At 38.9% G+C, this 18790-nt stretch overlaps 1 protein-coding gene across 1 annotated transcript; it reads right to left on the reverse strand.

The window, feature by feature from the left end:
- Nucleotides 1–5538: 5538 nt before the first annotated feature.
- Nucleotides 5539–16475, reverse strand: LOC114099836 (membrane-spanning 4-domains subfamily A member 12). The gene is given in 7 exon segments (XM_027944348.2): nt 5539–5582; nt 5585–5621; nt 5782–5892; nt 8618–8734; nt 10411–10467; nt 11049–11186; nt 16236–16475. Coding segments are annotated over 7 exon segments (744 nt in total).
- Between the last annotated feature and the right edge of the window lie 2315 nt (nt 16476–18790).

Here is an 18790-nt window from a genome sequence, read left to right on the forward strand (position 1 = left end):
ACCTACTGGGGAAGGGGCTGGGTGCATTTTAGCTCATCTACAAAGTGTCAGTTTTCTATTTGATGTAGGCAGTAGTTAAAACAATGTTTATGAAGACAAGTAGAAGCCGCAGCTAGAAGAGAAAAGAGTCAGATCTAAAGCGTGGATGAGGAAGTTGGAGTGGGGTTGGGGTTCAAGCAAACAATGTACTCTAGTGAGTACAGATATTTTTTTTTTAGTTGTAGTTGGACACAATACCTTTATTTTATTTATTTATATGTGGTGCTGAGGACTGAACCCAAGGCCCCGCACATGCTAGGCGAGTGCTCTACCACTGAGCGACAACCCCAGCCCCAGCAAGTACAGATCTTGTTAAGCAATTACAGGTGACTTAATGAGGTGTATCTGGAGATCAGACATTCTATAGGCTAGTAAATATTTTGAACTTTGATTTGTGTTCCTGGAAACTTTAAATTGACATTTTGGCTTGCAATGTAAATATTCAGTGAAAGCTAGAGAGTCAAACATTCAGAAAGAAATATTTTATAAAGAAATTTTCTAAGTATCTCCAACATCCGTAGTACTTAAATCTACCAAATGAAATGAGTAGTATTTAAAGCTGCCAAGATATTTTGTGAGCTTTTTTATAGCTTGAAAAGTCAACTCAAAAGTGGATTTTTTTTTTTTGTACAGTTAACTTCCTTACATTGGGACTCCAAAGTCCTTTCAAATTAAAGAAAACAACAACAACAACAAGAGAAACGCCCAGACATTTTATAGTCTTTACATTTTAAACTGGTCAGTGTATCATTGCAGTTATTAACTTTATTCTTAAGTCACATTACACTTTGTTTTCTATGTTTGTATTGTTTATTTGTCTATGAGCAGAGAAGTTTAGGAGGATATTAGCCATTCTGTGTGCTATAGAAAGAACAACAACCTTGAATGCCTGTTCAAGATTAATCCAAGATTATGGATATATTAGAATTTGTAGTGGAAACAGCCAATTCTAATGGGATAACCCTTTGTAGTAACTGGCCACTATGACTGATATCTTTTTCTTTCAGTTAAGGTTCAGCCAATAGTCTCTGGAAATTAACATGGATTTGATCATTTTCTTTACAGAGGCCAAAATGTGGATTCCATATGAGCACAGACAGGAAAAAAATAGTGAGTCAAACTGCAACAAGCACAGTTCCTTGGTACTTCTTCATTCCTCTGATAAAGCCAACTCTGATTTTTCTCTATACCTATAAACTGGATTGGAAAAATTTAGAATTCCCTTCTTTTTAACTTTTTTTTTCCATTTGATTTTTCTATGGTGTCCATCCCTTAGTAATGATGAAGCAACCAGTCAGAGTTTGGCATCCAGTATGACTCACTTTTTATTCTTTTTTCTTTTTCAATAATCCTCCATGTGGATCATGTTTTTTATTTGAATGGATTTTCTTTGAATTGGTTAGCAGAATATAAGAGACAGTAAGAGGAAATGTACTGAAAATACCATGCCTTTTATAATGTTGTTAAAAACCATTGTTGTAGATGATTAAGGCAATACTGTAATCAGCATTGGCTTTGAGCCTGATAAATACCATGTCCCAATCCCTCTGAGGAATTTCATTTTATTTATATATAAAAACAGATACTTACTTCATGTAAGCACCAGTGTGTTCTAGTAAGAAAAAAGGAAATTAATCTGTGTAGACTAGGGTTATTGTAGAAATACAATTGTTAAAATGTATGTGTATACATGTGTATACAGAGTATAATGTATAAGTGTATATGTATACATATCAAGACATATATGCATATACAGTGATTTTAGTTTTCATATAGTTACCATTATCACTTGAATACTGTTCTTAATAAAATGTTACTTAATAGTTTAAAAATATTTTCCTCTTTTTTAAATTTACTATCTTGAAGCAACATTTGAGTGCCTTAAATTGTTTATTTCCACTTTACAACATATCTGCTGTTGAAAAAGTCAAAAGGTCTAGGGATGATTCCCAACTCCTGTTCTGGCTGCATACACTCCACTGTACAACTCTTTGACTTCATTTTCTCAATTGTAAAGTGATGTCTAAGACCCTGCACCCCACTCCCTACCATCCAAACTCAAGGTAAGTTTGGTCAGCATCCGCTCTTTGGGAAAAGTGGAAAGTTGTGAATAATTGATTATTAGAGAAGTGTGACAAACGCAAAACATACTTTTGGAAAGAGAGTGTTCATAAATGTTGTACTGGCCAAGCATGAATCAAAGATATGCGTGTATCTGAGATATATTTATGATTTCCAGAAAGATATCTCTTGAACTCATGCACTCTATACTGAATTATTCACCTTCACTAAAGTCTTACAATTTAGAATTGGAAGACACCCTAGAATTCTGATAATAATCCATACTTTTCTGAGGCAGGAAGAGACTAAATACAGGATACTTGAATTTTGAATGTATGTGAGTACATGTGTATGTAGCCTAAGTCATAATTTTTGGGTGAATCCAGCTGTAGTTACGTGTGTGGGGAAAAAAGTACATTAACATTTACTCCATTCTGTTTTATATTACTCCAAACAGAAAATATTCAAAGTCTAAATTTTATGTAATAGTCTAATAATGTTTGGTCACCAAAGAGTAGTATACTATACTTTTTGGAGAAATTAATGAATAGATAAACACTTTTTTAAAATGTGTCAGAACGCAAACAATAGTGGGCACATGACCTCTATGTTGAGCTAGTGTTTCTATGTCAGTCACCTTCTCAGGTGTCAGATCATAGGCACATTTTCAGGAAACTTATAAGTTTTAAACTTTGAAGTCAAACATTTGATTTTATATTTTAATAGGAGGTGTAATACATAAATAATATAAGCTTCCAGGAAATAGAATCTTTATCTGTTTTTCTCAAGAACATAGAACACTGCCCTGTCCAGAGTAGACAACAAATATTTACAGAATAATGCATGAATATTGTTCTTATCTGGATAAAAATCCAGTTGATTCCATTGCTTAACATGAGTTCACTATTTTAAAATGTTATGCTTATAGTGTTGTTTAAACTACTAAAGTAGGTGATTTTAGTTTTTGCATTCCAAAGAGCCTCAAATAAAAATTTTGGATGCTTGAGCCCAACTCAGCAACTTTTGACTATCTAGTCACAGGAGAAGTTGGCGGGGGTCCTTGGCAGGAAGTACTTGACACTCTGGAAGTGCAGTTAGGGGATTCCCAGGAGTGATTCAAAGGTAATGGTAACCTTCAGGAAGCAAGTGTTGAAAGCAGTTATTGTTATATTACTAACCCTTTTACCACCTATCATGGAGTGAGGCAGTTCTTTCCAAACAGACTGAAAGTTTACTATAGATAAATATGTTTTTGTTTGGAAGCTGAAAAATCTCTGATGATATCTGAGACAGTAGGAAATGCCTGGACTTAGTCATCAGATTTTGGGGGTTCAAATCCTTGCTGTACTCTTTGACAGCTTCCTGTCAAGTTTTTTAACTTCTCTGTCAAAATTCCCTCATCTGAGAATGAAGCTAATAATAGCATTTACCACACAGGGTTGCTGTATTAAATTTGTTAATGTAGGTAAGTGTTTGGAATGTGACTGGCACCTAGAGCGAGCTAAATAGTTGACTATTATAATTACTATTACTTAAACAAATTGAAAAATAGGATATATTTGTTAGAAATTTATCTTAAAAATAACTTTGCTGGGAATAGCCACAGTCCCTAAAGGAAGTGTTCCTTTTATAGTTGTTTGCTTTATGTGCTTGGATATACAACATACCATGCCCCCAGATATTTGGGAGGGCAACTGTTTAGTTTCTAGACCCTAAGACCATAATACATGTCTTCCCTTTTGCTGAGCTGCTGGTGACCTAGGCAGGGCTAGAACCTCAAAATGGTGTGACTCTCCCCTGACATAATATATTTGCTTCCTCAGATGCAAAAAGTCTGTTTTCTTCTGCTTCTCCAGTGATTCTTATTTCATGGCCTATTCATTCATTGTATATTTTTTCCTCATCTGACTTCTTGAATAATTTCAGAATTTCAAAAATGGATAATACTTGGCTGTTGTCAAACCATTTTCTCCTCACGCCTAATTTGTCCTTCATAACAACTCTACAGGATAAAGGCAGATATCTCATTTTTTAAAAAAATCAGTTCATCTGTTCTTTTCCATTTTTCTCACTTCTATGAAGTTTAGATTTCACAAGGAATTATTTTAATAATATTTAAAATGATGTCTTTGGGTTTCTTGTCTCTTTGCTATTTTATTATCCTCTCTAGAAAAATCCTAATGCTAGGTAGGTGCTTTTTCTGGATCTGTGTCTGGGCACCCAAGCTCTGGGGGGCAGTTTGTTTGAACTCTAAGTTTGTGATCATCCCCTCAAACATGCCCTCAGCACAGCCCGGCAAGCCTCCTGTTTCTCTTGCCATTTTAGTCTTCACTTCCATGACTTTTTGTCATTACCCATTTTGTTAGATATTCTGATTCTATTCATGCTGTCCACTTGGACATGAGCTCACTTCTACTTTGACAGAGATGACAAGAGCCATGATATTGGAAGCTCCTCATATACTCACTACCCTCATGCAGACCTGTGGCTTTCTGCAACAATCACATCTTCCCTTCCTCCTTCTACAGCTTAGGTCATGTCCTCCACCTGTGATTTTGATGTCTTAAAACTGTCATTTATCCCTTCTCTCTTACCTTAATTGTTCCCACTGTTTTTTTTTTTTTTTTTTTTTTTTTAGTACCAAGGGTTGAACCCAGGGGTACTTAACCACTGAGCCACATCCCCAGCCCTTTTTTATTTTTATTTAGACACAGGGCCTCACTGAGTTCCCAAGTGCCTTGCTAAGTTGCTGAGGCTGGCTTTGAACTCTCTATCCTCCTGCCTCAGCCTCCTGAGCTGCTGGGATTACAGGTGTGCGCCACTGTGCCTGTCTCCCACTGGCTTTTAAATGTGTGAATGTTTCTTCTACTTCAGAACCAAAAGGCAAAAATGGAAACAACACCAACAGCACCAACCCCACGTGTCAGCCTTGCCCGGCTGTTGGTCCATTCTGAACAGAAAAGGGGAGGCAGGGAGGAGTGAAGAATCTCCAGTGACTTGGACACGCTGCAGAGCATCATCAGAAAAGCTCTGCCAGTCTGCACTGCAGGGTTTTTCAGAGTGACTATACAACCAGTATGAGATCAGACAATTAAAAAAAAAAAAAAAAAGAAACAAGGGATTATGTTCATAATAGCATTTTATTGCAGAAAAGGTAACATCAACAGGAAAATATCTGGCTTTCAGAGTTGAAGGGTTGTTTTTTCAGTTCTCTGGTCCTTCACCCTTGCCAGTGTGGGGTACTGGTAAATACAAGACAGTGACGGGGAGATATGGTTGTCATTAGTGATGCACAAATCTCAAATGCAATCTCTGAAGATTCACAATCATCGTAGACAGTAAAGACCAGCTTCACAAGCAGTTTTTGCAGAGTAGTTTTACCCCCATGATATCGGCCCAGTGCCCCCATTTTCTTTAATATTTAGGAGCATAAGCTGGTTACCCATCATTTCTCGGAGGAGCTGAGGAAGACTCTTGTGTCACGGGTTGTTTGCATACACAGCTGGAATGACCAGGACAGACTAGAAAGAAAGAGTATAAACCAAGCAGTGCGGTTAGTACAGCCTATTCGGCCTTCTCCAGCCCCGTCCAACACAGGGACAAAAAGTGCCCTTGTAAGTAAGTCTGTGTCTCTCCAGCATGTCTACAGGCTATTTTACAAAGAAGAGACCCCCCACTCACCCCACTGGTGTTGGTGACCATTTGCTTGTTAAAATGGGCCGTGGCACAAGTTATGCAGAACTCCAAGAGGGAGAAAATCATCAGCATGGCTGAAATTCCTTTCCCAGAAATCTGAAACCACAAATAAATACTAATCAGGAGGGCCTCACACGGGCTTTGACAAGTTATTGCTCATTAAATGCAATATTACTCATGCTTAACTGAAAATGATTTTCCCATTACCAGCAAGCGCTTATTTCAGGGGAATATGGATTTATTTTGATTTTTTTTTTTTTTACAATACCAAAAGACTTCTTTTGGCCAGTAGACTGCTTTACTTAGAAATATTAGAAAAGAGATAATTTTTTTTCCTTCAATGGTTTCCTCATTTCTTCTTCTTCTTTTTTTTAATAAGAAAGTCATTCACAAAAAGCCAGAAATATAGCCACTAATCCATTATCTCAAATGCTACTGTTTAGAAGTGACCAAAGTTAGCACGGGCGGCTATTATTCTGGCTCTGTATGAACAGGCACAAGGCAAAGAGAAGAATGGATACATGGAGAGACAGAAAGAAAGGAAAAATAGTGAGTAAGAGAGGGAAGGAGAGTCAGAGAGAGGCTCTATGTTTAGTTGAAAAACCTAACACAGATGCCTGGAAACCAAGATGTTGGGTCTGAGTCCTGTGATAGTCACCGAGTACTTTCGCTGTTCCTTGGGAGTGGCAATTGGATTAGAAATGGTGGATATAGCTTTCCCGGATTTAGACCACAAGAATGAGGAAGCTCAGTGGTTTTTTTTTTTCCCTATGGTTTATGTGACCCACACCCTCATCAAACCAAGGTACATCTTATGAGGAAGAAGGAAGACATATGAATTCACATCCACTCTTATCATCTGATGTGTTTAGTGTCCTAATGAGCTGGATTATGCCTTTACTAAAAATGGATAATGTGTGTCTGTGGGTTTCTGCTGACTCACCAACCAGATCGAATTTTTGGTCTTCTTTCCTCCCTCTTTCCCTTCCTTCCTTCCTTCTTTCAATCACGCTATTGGGCTTGGTTCATTTCCTGTCATTTTCTCAACCTTTCATTCTTAAAGTGAACAGATCCATATGGGCCTTGTATTTGTTCAGAGGGAGGGTGGGTGAATTTTCCTTGATTTGTATTTCTACTCTTTGAATCCAATTTGTTTTGCTTGTTGTTGCCTTTGACTTGAAGGCTACAATTGTTTTAGGCACAATTGTTTTTTTTTTTTTTTCCCCTGAATGCCTACCAGGCAGCTGTTTCCGGGAGATAGAGAGCTGAGCCGGTACTGAGACATGAACTTCACTTTCTCTCCTCTGAGACTCTGCTAAATGACTGGTTCCAGTGCCTGCCCCATGGCCAGAGGTGGACTCTACCCCGTGGATCACTGAGCGCTGTAGGAGGGCTTCTCCCATAAATCATTTGCTTTCTTCCTTCTCAGAACTCACGGCTGTCCACCCCAGTCTTTCCAACTCCAGATGGGAGCACATTGGTAAGGCTGCTTTGTATTTCTTGGCTTCTGTTCTTTCTTCAGTTTGGCTTCTTGGGGAGTGGATAAGAACCAGGACTAGGAGCTGTGCTTTCTCCACCATCTCGAGTCACATTGGATTTATTTCTGTACATGGATTCCAGGTTTGAAACTGAATTTTCAGTAACATTTTGTTCTTTTCATTCGACATTGTAAAATATGAAATTCATTTCCTTGCTGAAGCCCACCTTATTTACCAAGAGGTCCCCTCCTGTGGTTTGGATATGGCTTGTACCCCAAGGGTTCACATGCTGGAGGCATGGGCCAATCTTACGTGGCAGGCGTAAACACTGGAAGGTGGTGGGACATGAAGAGGTAGGGCCTGGTGGGAGGTGATTGGCTCAGGACTGCGTTTGTGAGGGTGTTAATGCTCATCTCCTGAGTGGATTAGGTCTTCTAGGAGAAGGTTGATTTTCACAAGAGCAAGTTGTTATAGAAGAGTGAGCCTGGCCCTTTTGTCTGTCTGTCTCTTGTGCATTCTTTCCATGGGATGCATGCTCCCATGCTGTCTTCCAATAGGCCTTCACCAGAAGCCAATACTGACACCATGCTCTTGGTCTTCCAGAATTAGCAACTAAAGAAACATCTTTTCTTTATAAGGTACCCAGCCTCATTTATTCAGTTATAGCAACAGAAAACAGACTAAGATATCACCTTACCTATTCTTGCCTTATATGCCTTTCTCTATACTGCAAAAGACAATAATGCATTCAAAACACAAATATATTGTGTTACTGTGTTGCTGCATTCCTTATCTGTGGTAACCATTCTAGCCCTCAGACCACCTGTTTCCTCCTAGGGTCAGAGTCCTTGCTTGGCCTGTATAAAGATCATGAATGAATGATTGCATTTGAACACATTCGGAGACCATATGCTTCATTTCAAAATGGCTTCACTTTCTGGGCTTCTTTAGTAAAAATTGGATGTCCTTGTCACTATTATTTTCCTGTCCCTCATTTTAACCTAAAATAAAGAAGCACTCAATAGCTTCACATTCTTGTTGATACAGAATTTCAAATTGTTGGAAAATAATTTTGGGGTATTCTGAGGAGTGGGCCTATCCAAGTCCTTCCCTTGAGTTCCTGGAATTAACAGTGGGATGGACCAATAATGCTCTTTCTGCTTTAGTCTGTCTGCGGAGGCTTACCTCTCCCACTCTATCATCCCAGCCATGCCATTTCTAGGAATGGGGCTGGGATAGAAGAAGAGATTTACACTGGTGTTCCTACAGCACAAGGAGATTAAAGACATAGACTCATTCTGTGGGAATAGAAAGCATAAATGTGGAGACTAGGGGACACTCACCACTGCCCAGTAGGCCTGAGAAACGAGGCCATTGATGCACAGGTCCACTAACAACAGAATCGCCCCAATTAGGGAAAAGATAGAACTCACAATGTTCATTCCCAGGCTGCTTTTTATCTAACGGAGACAACAGAAAAAATAAATTAGAGGATAATTAAAATTAAACAAAATAATAATCTCAGTTATATAGTTCTTGATCTTTGACATCTGTGGCAATTTTTGAAGTTGAATTGTTTCTTTTTACTGCATTTACGGGTGATTAACACCAAAATCACTCTGCAACCTCATTGTCAGTTCCTTCTGAAAAGCTGTAAAAAAATGTCAATGATGTATTTTATTTGTATAAAAACCTCATGCTTAATAACAACTTTATTTCCCTTTAAAAAAACAGAAGAACAAATAAAATTTTTTGGGTACTGGGGATTGAACTCAGGGGCATTGGTCACTGAGCCATCTCCCCAGCCCCATTTTGTATTTTATTGAGAGACAGGGTCTCACTGAGTTGCTTAGCTCTTCGCTTTTGCTGAGGCTGGCTTTGAACCCGAAATCCTCCTGCCTCAGCCTCCCAAGCCGCTGGGATTACAGGCGTGCACCATTGCAAATAAATAAACTTTAAATGGGCATTGTTCTGTGACAGGTGCTGTGTTAAATTTTTAAAATCATATTGTCACATTGAGATCTTACAGCCATGTCATGAGGTAGTACGATGGCATCTTGTTCTGTAGAAGGGAAAGTATATACCTCCAAAGTTGTTGCTGATAGATTTAAGGATTAATGAAAGCCTCAACAGTTCTCTAGTGACTAGATGATGAACTCCAAGTTTTTAAGGAGAAACCCTTTAGGTTTTTGTGAGTACTGGCATATGGACAGAGTGAAAACTTGCCCTAGCTTTAACGATAGCATGGTGACACGTGACACAATAATTGTGAAACCAGTGCTCAGCTGACTTGCTAAGGAGGCACATAAAAGATGCTTTATTTTGTTTCTGGATTACAAAAAGAGTGTTTTATCAGTTTGAGGCTAGCTTCAATTGTATTATAGTGTTTTGGTTTTGTCTAGAGGAACATGAACAATGGATTTTATGTTCCCACTTTCCCACTCTTTCTCTTTGTGCCTAATTACATAATTAAGGTGATCTTGAAACTACCTCTGCTTTAGTTTTTGGTAAGTCAGTTTCCTTCTCCTGGTTGGAAATTCAATCAGGAAATTGGTATGCTGTGACCAAGGGAATTGAAAGCCCTGTCTCATTGATCTTTTTATAAGTTTTTCTTATGTTCTGAGCTAGATTACTTTAATCCTGATTTAAAGAATTCTACAATAAAAACCCAATCTCAAGAAGAAATATGTGTGTGTACACACACACACACACACACACACACATGCACATACACACATCTGCACACACACACACACAACCATAAGGCAGAGTTGAGAATAGAGTAGTGAACATCCAAGACCTTTTTACTGAGGGGCAAGTAGGTATTTCCTGGTTCCTGGGGTTTTGTGTGTGGGGGGGTGGCCTTCTGCTGGTGAAGTTTGACTCAACTGAAGCAAAAAGTCTTTAGGTTAAAACTTAAGCCACCCTTATCTTTCCCATTTCCCATCCTTGTGAGTTCAAGAGTCAGGAAGTGGAGCTCTCACATTCCAATTTGCCTAAATTGGCAAATGGCGTGGACCACTCTTCCACATATTTTGAGAAAATGCATCTGTTCACACTTTCTGAATCTGCCTCCTCAATGTTCCTCTCCACTCATCTTTAGAGGGGTTTAAAAAGTAGAAACATTCTAACTTACCAGGCAAGGGGAAAATTCATTGAATGTTGTTATAGAGAGTGATCCAGAAATAATGAACTGTAGAAATAGAAAAATTTATTTGTCAAATGGTGGATTCTCTGATTGTGCCTGGGAACTTCTCCTTACGTGGAAGGTTGGTCCATCTACATTCACCTAATTTTGTTCTCGAAATTGCCTGTTATTTTTCTCAGTTTTCTTGAGTAACTATGAGTGATATGATTTGACTCTTCCCCACCCCTAAGATTCTTGCACATAAAGAACTCATTTTCCTGAAAGCTTTCCTTATTCAAAGATTCCTGAGATTATTGCCTAATGTTGTTTCCTGAAATGTTGCTTTTTTAAAAAAAAAATTATATTTCCAATTATCTCCTTTTGCCACTCTCCACCCAACACACCCTTTTCTGTCTAAAATGTCATAGGGACCTAAAACTTTGGTTAGATTACTTGAGCTAAGTAAACTTTAAGATTCAAATCAAAAATGGGGAACAATGTTCCCCTTCTTTTTTAAGCCCAGAGATGTTATTTCTCTAAATCCTCCCACCCTCAGATACCTGGATTATTAAAAACTTAATAATATTAATATCACATGTAGGCTGAAGATGCCCAGGTAGGGACAGGTGTCCTAGCCATCTACTCACACAGATTCCACCCCAGAATGGATATCCACTAATAAAAGTGAAGGAGCCAAAACCCAAATATTGTGTAGTAGTGTAGCTCAAAAGGCCCAAAATAATTCCAAAGCCAATGTGCATTGATCCAATCACAATCTGGATTCCCTGAAAGAGAAAATAGGAATTTTACAATTACTTCTTCATTTTCAGCCTTTGAGACCTTATGGTCATTGCTGCTCCTGTTCATTTACCCACCACTTTGCCAGGTTCCATAGGCATCACTTGGGCATGTAGGTAAAGCAGGGGTTGGACGTGAACGTTTTGATAGACTCTAGAATAATGGGAGCAAAAGTATCAGTGTAAAGCCTTGCTTGAGGTTTTGGAGGTGGCTTGCAGGGTGGCTGTAGGAGAGTACTTCAGAGAGCGCAACTACTGATGCATCCATTAGCATCTTCTGGAAGCCAAAGACACTCAGAAAAAAAACAATACCATTACATGTGACTTTAGTGGCTCTCTTTTGCAAATAGAACAGTTCTCTGCTTGGATAATATCAGTTATGAGTAATTAATTTTCTACTTGATAATGTTATAATCACTTTATACTTATTGTTCCTTGTAATCCCACCAACAGCTGAAAGAGACACAGAAATATAAATAAATTAGGTGTTCAAGGTCAGGCAGTTAGTGAGGGACATATTTGGGAATTTCCTGCAGCCATTTGACTCCAGAGCTCACATTTGAACTCTTTGGCACTGACTCCTCCCACCCCCGAGGCTCAATGCAGGTCCATCTCTTCCACTAAGCCTTCTTGGTTACACCTGTCAAATTGACTTACTGTCTTTTCTTTCTCAATTTCTATTGCATTTCTCTAATTGCTAAAGATATTGAACATTTTTTTCATATATTTTTTGACCATATATATTTTTTTCATATATTTCTTCTTCTGTGAAGTGCCTGTTCAGTTCCTTTGCCCATTTAGTGATTGAGTATTTGTTCTGTTGGTGTTTTTTTGAGTTCTTTGTATGACCTGGAGATGAATGCTCACCTGAGCAGGTGGTAAAGATTTTCTCCCATTCTGTAGGCTCTCTGTTTATGTCATTGGTTGTTTCCTTTGTTTTGAAGAAGCTTTTTAGTTTGATGCCATACCTTTTATTGATTCTTGATTTTACTTTTTGTGCTCTAGGAGTCTGTTCCTGAGCTGACATAATGGAGAGTTGGGCTTACATTTTCTTCTAGTAGGTGCAGTGTCTCTAGTCTAATGCCTGGGTCCTTGATCCAATTTGAGTTGAGTTTTTTGCAGGGTTGGGTGGGTGATAGGGGTTCAATTTCAATATACTACATATGGATTTCCAGTTTTCCCAGCACCATTTGTTGAAGAGGCTATCTTTTCTCTACCTTTGCCCAGTATGAGTTGTCTGTATTTATGTGGTTTGTCTCTGTGTCTTCTATTCTGTACCCATTGGTCTACAAGTCTGCTTTGGTGCCCATGCCATTGCAATTTTTGTTACTATAGCTCTATAGTACAATTTAATGTCTGATATTGTGATGCTTCCTGCTTCAATTTTCTCACTGAGGATTACTTTGGCTATTCTGGGTCTCTTATTTTTCAAAATGAATTTCATAACTGCTTTTTCTATTTCTATGAAGAGCATCATTGGAATTTTAATAGGAATTGCATTAGATCCGTATAGCCCTTTTGATAGTATGGCATTTTGACAATATTAATTCTGCCTATCTAAGAACATAGGAAATATTTTCATTTCCTAAGGTCTTCTTCAATTTCTTTTTTTTAGTGTTCTGTAGTTTTCATTGTAGAGATCTTTCACCTCTTTTGTTAGATGGATTCCTAAGTATTTTATTTTATTTTTTGAGGTGAGTGGGATAGTTTCCTAATTTGTCTTTCAGCTGATTCATCATTGGTATATAGGAATGCAATTGATGTGTGGGTGTTGGTTTTATATCCTGCTGCTTTGCTGAACTCATTTATGAGTTCAAGAAGCTTTCTGGTGAAGTTTTTTTTTTTTTGATTCTAAGTATAGAATCCTATAGTCAGCAAATAGGGATAGTTTGAGCTCTTCTTTTCCTATTCGTATCCCTTTACTTTCTTTTGTCTAATTGCTAAAACTACACTGAGATTCCATCTCACCCCAGTTAGAATGGCAATTATGAAGAATGCAAGTAACATTCAATGTTGGCTAGGATGTGAGGGGAAAGGTACACCCATACATTGCTGGTGGGACTGCAAATTGGTGCAACCATTCTGGAAAACAGTATGGAGATTCCTTAGCAAACTTAAAATGAAACCACTATTTGACCTAGTTATCCCACTTCTTGGCATATACCTGAAGGACTTAAAATCAGCACAGCCACATCATTGTTTATAGCAGTTCAATTCACAATACTTAAGCTATGGAACCAATATAGGTATCCTTCAACAGATTAATGGATAAAGAAAATGTGGCAAGTATACACAATGGAATATTACTCATCCATAAAGAAGAATGAAGTTCTGACATATGCAGTAAATGGATGGAACTGGAGACTATCATGCTAAGTCAAATATGCTAATCTCATAAAACTGAAGACCGAATGTTCCCTCTAATGTCTGGATGCTAACCCATAACAAGGAGGGTAGGGAGGAAGTACAGAAAGACACTCATTGGACTAGACAAAGGGGAATGAAGGGAAGGGAGGGGAGATGAGACTAAGAAAGACAATAGAATGAATTGGGTGGAGCTTTCCTATGCTCATAGAAGAATACATGATCAGTGTAACTCCACATCATGTACAACCACAAGAATGGTATCTAAATTGGAATGGGTTGCACTCCATGTATGTATGATATGTCAGAATACACCCTACTGTTATGTGAATCTAAAGCAATAAATAAATTCAACTCCCCCAAACATTTTTGTTGCATGTTAAGATATAAACACACCTTTTCACTTGGCTTTCTAGTCATTTATATCTTTTTTTTTTTTTTTTTAATTTCAGGTGTGCATCCATTTTCTTATCAGTCAAGAGACATATATCCAAAGACAAGGGACACCTCTTGTACTTTTTTGTACCTCTTGTCACACCTTTCTTTGTCCTGAGTAAGCATATACTTCTGAGAAATGACAATTGCTAGATTGGTGCAAAAGTCAATGGAATACTATGATTCATTTCTTCCCAATGTGCATGTCTTATCTAACCAGGAAGACTGCAAACACAGACACTTCTGTGTTTATGTCTTCAATAAATAGTTAGTGCATATAATTAAGTTAAATTAAAATTGGAACGTTTCATAAGCAAAGCTAAGAGATTGATATACTTTTGAATAATGAATTTCTTTGAGATTCTCATAAAAACTATGAACCTTTCAGTCTTGCCCATCTATGTACGTATGCCACACTTTTACCCATAGCTCAGGGAGATGATGAGCCTCTTTTAGTGAATGATATATCTCAGTTGAAGAACTCCTGCATGAGATTTTATCTTTGATTTCCACAAGTTCTTCTCATCAGTCCATTAGTCTACAAACTTCCCATCTTCATCCTAATTGTACCACGTACTGATCAAAATCGCCTTAAACTTAACCACCTTTGTGCTTTCAATTCACTTTGCATTTTTGGCCACAGGACCACCTAAAGTTCTGAGCTGATTGGTGTGGATGCTGTTCACCCCACCAGCCATGGCCCCTGCATAGTTGTCATGAATGGAGCTGCGAGTGGCACAGATGTGTAATCTTCATGGAGATGTAGCTTCTGCCAAGTGCAGTCGCTTTTAAAAAGTACTTTTATTTCACACCTCTTTGGTACCAGGCAGTGGTACTTCATTCCATTCAGTAAAAGCCCAAGCCTCTGCCCTCCAGGTCCCACCAGGTCTGGCCCCTACCATGTCTCTGCCTCTCCTTCTGACCGCTCCCTCCCTTGCATTCTCTTCTACTTTATTGGCCTCCTCCCTGTCCATCAAATTCATCACACACATTTTCCTCTAAAGACCCTTACACTGGTTTCCCTCTTGCCCTGATATCTGCACGGCTCACCCCTAACTTCACGTCTGTGCTCAGATGTCATGTTCTAGGGAGAGCCCAGGCTGGCCAGCTTGAAATAGCTCCTCCCTCATTTCCTGGTACTTCTGACCCCTTTTGCACTTTATTCTCTGTGTTTCCTTTATCTCTTTCCAGCACACTCCATGCTCCACTTCCTTATTATGTGTGCAGCTGATTTCCCCCACTAGGTGGTAGGTTCCATGAGGATGATAATCCCAACTCCTCTGTGGGGTGCTGGTTTGTCCCAGTGTTCAGCAGGAAAAGGGAATTTCCTCCATCTGGCAGGAGGAGGAGCTGAGGGGCCACCTCCTCAGCTTAGATTGGCTGCCGGAGGGAGACTGAGGCTCATTATTAATTTCTTAAAATGGCTGAGACTTAAACTAGGTAGTAAGATGGCTAGAGGAGTTCTGGCACGCAATGGTGATTTAATTTTATTTATGGACAACTCTAGCTGTAGAGGTTGGAGCTGCACACAGCGGGAGATTCCATGCGGTTTGGTGGGGTTTTGTTAGGGTCTGAAAGAGGTCTCTGGAATGCTTGGCAAAAAGACTAACAATTCTACCTAAGCAGGTGGAATCTTCACCTCCAAGTAGGGCGGCACGTTTTCTGAAGTCTATGGAAATAAGACTGTGGCTGTTCAGCTCAAAGTAACCTTTGTAGAAATAAGGCATCAGTTAAGCCACAGCATTTTCAAGGGTACTGTGAGGGAAGCACTGCAGGTGATACGCCTCCTAATTCTTTCACCCTGAGCTTTCCCCAGACTTCCTGTTAGTAACTCCACTCATTTTGGGGCAGCTACCACCAGTAAATTCACCTGTAGGCAAACACCAGGCTTGTAATCATTCCAGAAGTCAGAGTGAGATTGTCTAAAAAGTTTTTTAACAAAGTGAGATCGAGTTAGAAGTAGTGATGCTCCAGTTGTATCAATATTACCGAGTGCCCCTGCTAGGGAGGGAGGGTCCTTTGTCAACCATTAGATTCTTGCTTGAATCTGAAATAAAGTGGACTTGGGGTAAAGTCTGTTTGCAGATTGATTATTTCTACCTGAATGGGACACAGTTTCCAGAATACTGTTTAGAGCTCCTTAATAATTGAATGGTAAATCATCTAGAGCTTACAGGTATAAAAACAAACCAACCCTTGCAAATGCAAAATTAGAATTCTGGTAGCAAGTAGACTCACCCCCAGTGTCTTTGCTTCTTTGAAGTTTGTTGGTACTGTTCCTGTAGCTGGACTTATTTGTACGTTTCCTTGACCCAGCTGATTGCTAGGAATGATTCCCGGAGATGCAACGAAGTAAGGCTGCCCACCTTGAGCTTGGTTTCCTGGGTTTATTGGACTCAGATGTTGCTGAGACCCGGGAGCCCCGTAGCTGCTTGATGGGTAAGGATTGGGGGTGGTTTCATGTGCTCCAGGGTACATTGTTACCTGGAATGACATCGTTATGTCCTAAGTATTACAAAACACACATAAGTAATACATTAATGCAGAAAAGAAATTGAAGGACACCTTGTCAAATGTCAGTTGTCTATCCAAATGGAAGAGGGCAAGTTAGCAGCAGAAAACAAGCAACGAGGCTCACATAAATGAGATTCTCATTTGATTTGGAATCTTGTATGTCCTGTGGTTTGGAGGAAGTGAAGAAGAGAGGAATATATTTTGTAGTTCTTTCTATTTAGTTGTCGTGCACGCGTGTGCATTTACTGAGTTCCTTGCTCATCGAGAATAGCAGGAGGGAAGGGACTGGGGTCCATAGAGTAATGTCCCTTCTCCCCTCTAGAGATGTCCACATCCTAATGTGGGAATCTGGGAATATGTTAGCCTGCTTGGCACAGGAGAATTAAGATGGCAAATAGAAGTAAGGCTGTTCAGTTGACCATGCAATAGGAAGATTGGGTGGGCCCAGTCTTAAGGACCCTTAAAATTGAGAGAGGCAGAAGAAAATAAAAAAATAAAAGACAGAGCAATGATGCAGGTAGGGTCGGCAGGATGTGATAGGCTGACTCTGAAGACGGTGAAGAGATCATGAGACAAGGAAGATGGATCCCTCCAGAAGGTGGATAACAAGGAAGCAGATGGTTCCTGAGAGCCCCCAGAACAAACCTTAGATCTGCAGACGCTTTGCTGATAACCCAGTGACTTACAGAAAGGCCAGATAAATTTTACGTTGTTTTAGGCCACCAACTTTGTGATAATTTGTTAGACTAACAATTGTATGTATGCAGCTGTATGGTAAGGAAGGCAGTCTAGGGTTAAAATTATCCATAACTGGAAAAGCAGATAACTCATTTATGACGCTCATGTTGATTTTCCTTTTCTTTAAGGAAAATATTCTTGAGATTCTTTCTTCATTTCGGTTCTTCAAGAAATAAAGCCTAGAGCATCTCAGTCCCTATGTAGCTGAGGGAAATTTTGTTGAAAATAAGTCAACATAATTAGACAGGGACAAAAATCATGGTTAATTCTTGAAAACAATCACGACACCCCAAAACTCCTCTTCAGTAGCCTTAGATTCCTTTTCAGAGACCTTCTCTGCAAACTTTTTTCTTGTACTTCATGGATTCAAGAAAACAGGAGTAAGGAATGTCTTTGTCCTTGGCATGAGGTAGGAATTGAAGGAATCCCTATTATGCCCTATTCGAGCACTGCACCACTGGCATTTGAACAGGGTCACTTACTCAGATGATGTACTCATAGAATCACAGCTACATGGGTTGCTGCATTATTGTTGCTATGTAATGTGCATACAGTTTATTGTCTCTTTCTTTATGAAATCCCATAAGGTAGATAATAATATTATTCCTATTTCACAATGAGAGAATATAATGGACTTATTCATTCCCTTGGCATCTCCATGTCTGTCTGTCTTCCTTCCTCCCTCCCTCTCTCCTACCCCCCTCCCTTTCTTTCTTTCCTCTGCTCCAAGCTCTGTTCCCATTTCAGTTGAAAATGGGAACAAATCTAATTCACAAAAAAATGTATTAAACAAGGGAAAAAAAAAAAAGAGTTCCACGCCTGTGATTCTTGGAGTCTCTCTAACTCTCACATAACAGCTGAGAAATACGAGTGTATTTCTGGAGTCTGTGGATAAATGTTGCTCCAACTCTTTCTTTTCTTATCTGCAATCTGCTGCTTCACTAACTCTGGGGCTGTGAGAGATTTTCTTAACTAAATCCTTGTTAGTTCCCCGTGTCTCTGTTGTATAAAGACAGATGATGCTATTTGAAAAGACGGGTGCAAAGATCAAATAATCACACTTTTCATAAAACCATTGCAGCAGTGCAGACATAGAATAAGCGTTTGATTAAGGGTAGCTATTATTTTATTATTAGAATCTACAATCTTCTCTCTTGTTTGAAGGAGAGGATTGTGCATATGAAAAGTTTTCCAAAGCGATTGAACTTCAATGCTAGGAGGAAAGAGATTGGAGATGGTGTGGGGGGTACAGTAGTTAACCAGAATCAGAATGAGCTTGAGATTTTAATAAATGTATGATTAAGTGGTTGTCCTGTGTTTCTCTGTGTATGGGATCTTATTACCTTCCTGTTTGCTGTTGACCATTTTTATTTTGTTTCTTTCTGAAAATTGAAATTAACAAACCTGCAGACGATTTGCTGATAACCCAGTGACTTACAGAAAGGCTTTTTAAGAAAAATTTAAGATTTTCATTTATCAGCCATTTCTCATTTTTTATCTGCTATTTAGTTTCTGGACAAAGACCTATACATTTTGTTTAG

This window comes from Marmota flaviventris, chromosome 9 (genome assembly GCF_047511675.1).
Source record: "Marmota flaviventris isolate mMarFla1 chromosome 9, mMarFla1.hap1, whole genome shotgun sequence".
NCBI lineage: Eukaryota > Metazoa > Chordata > Mammalia > Rodentia > Sciuridae > Marmota > Marmota flaviventris.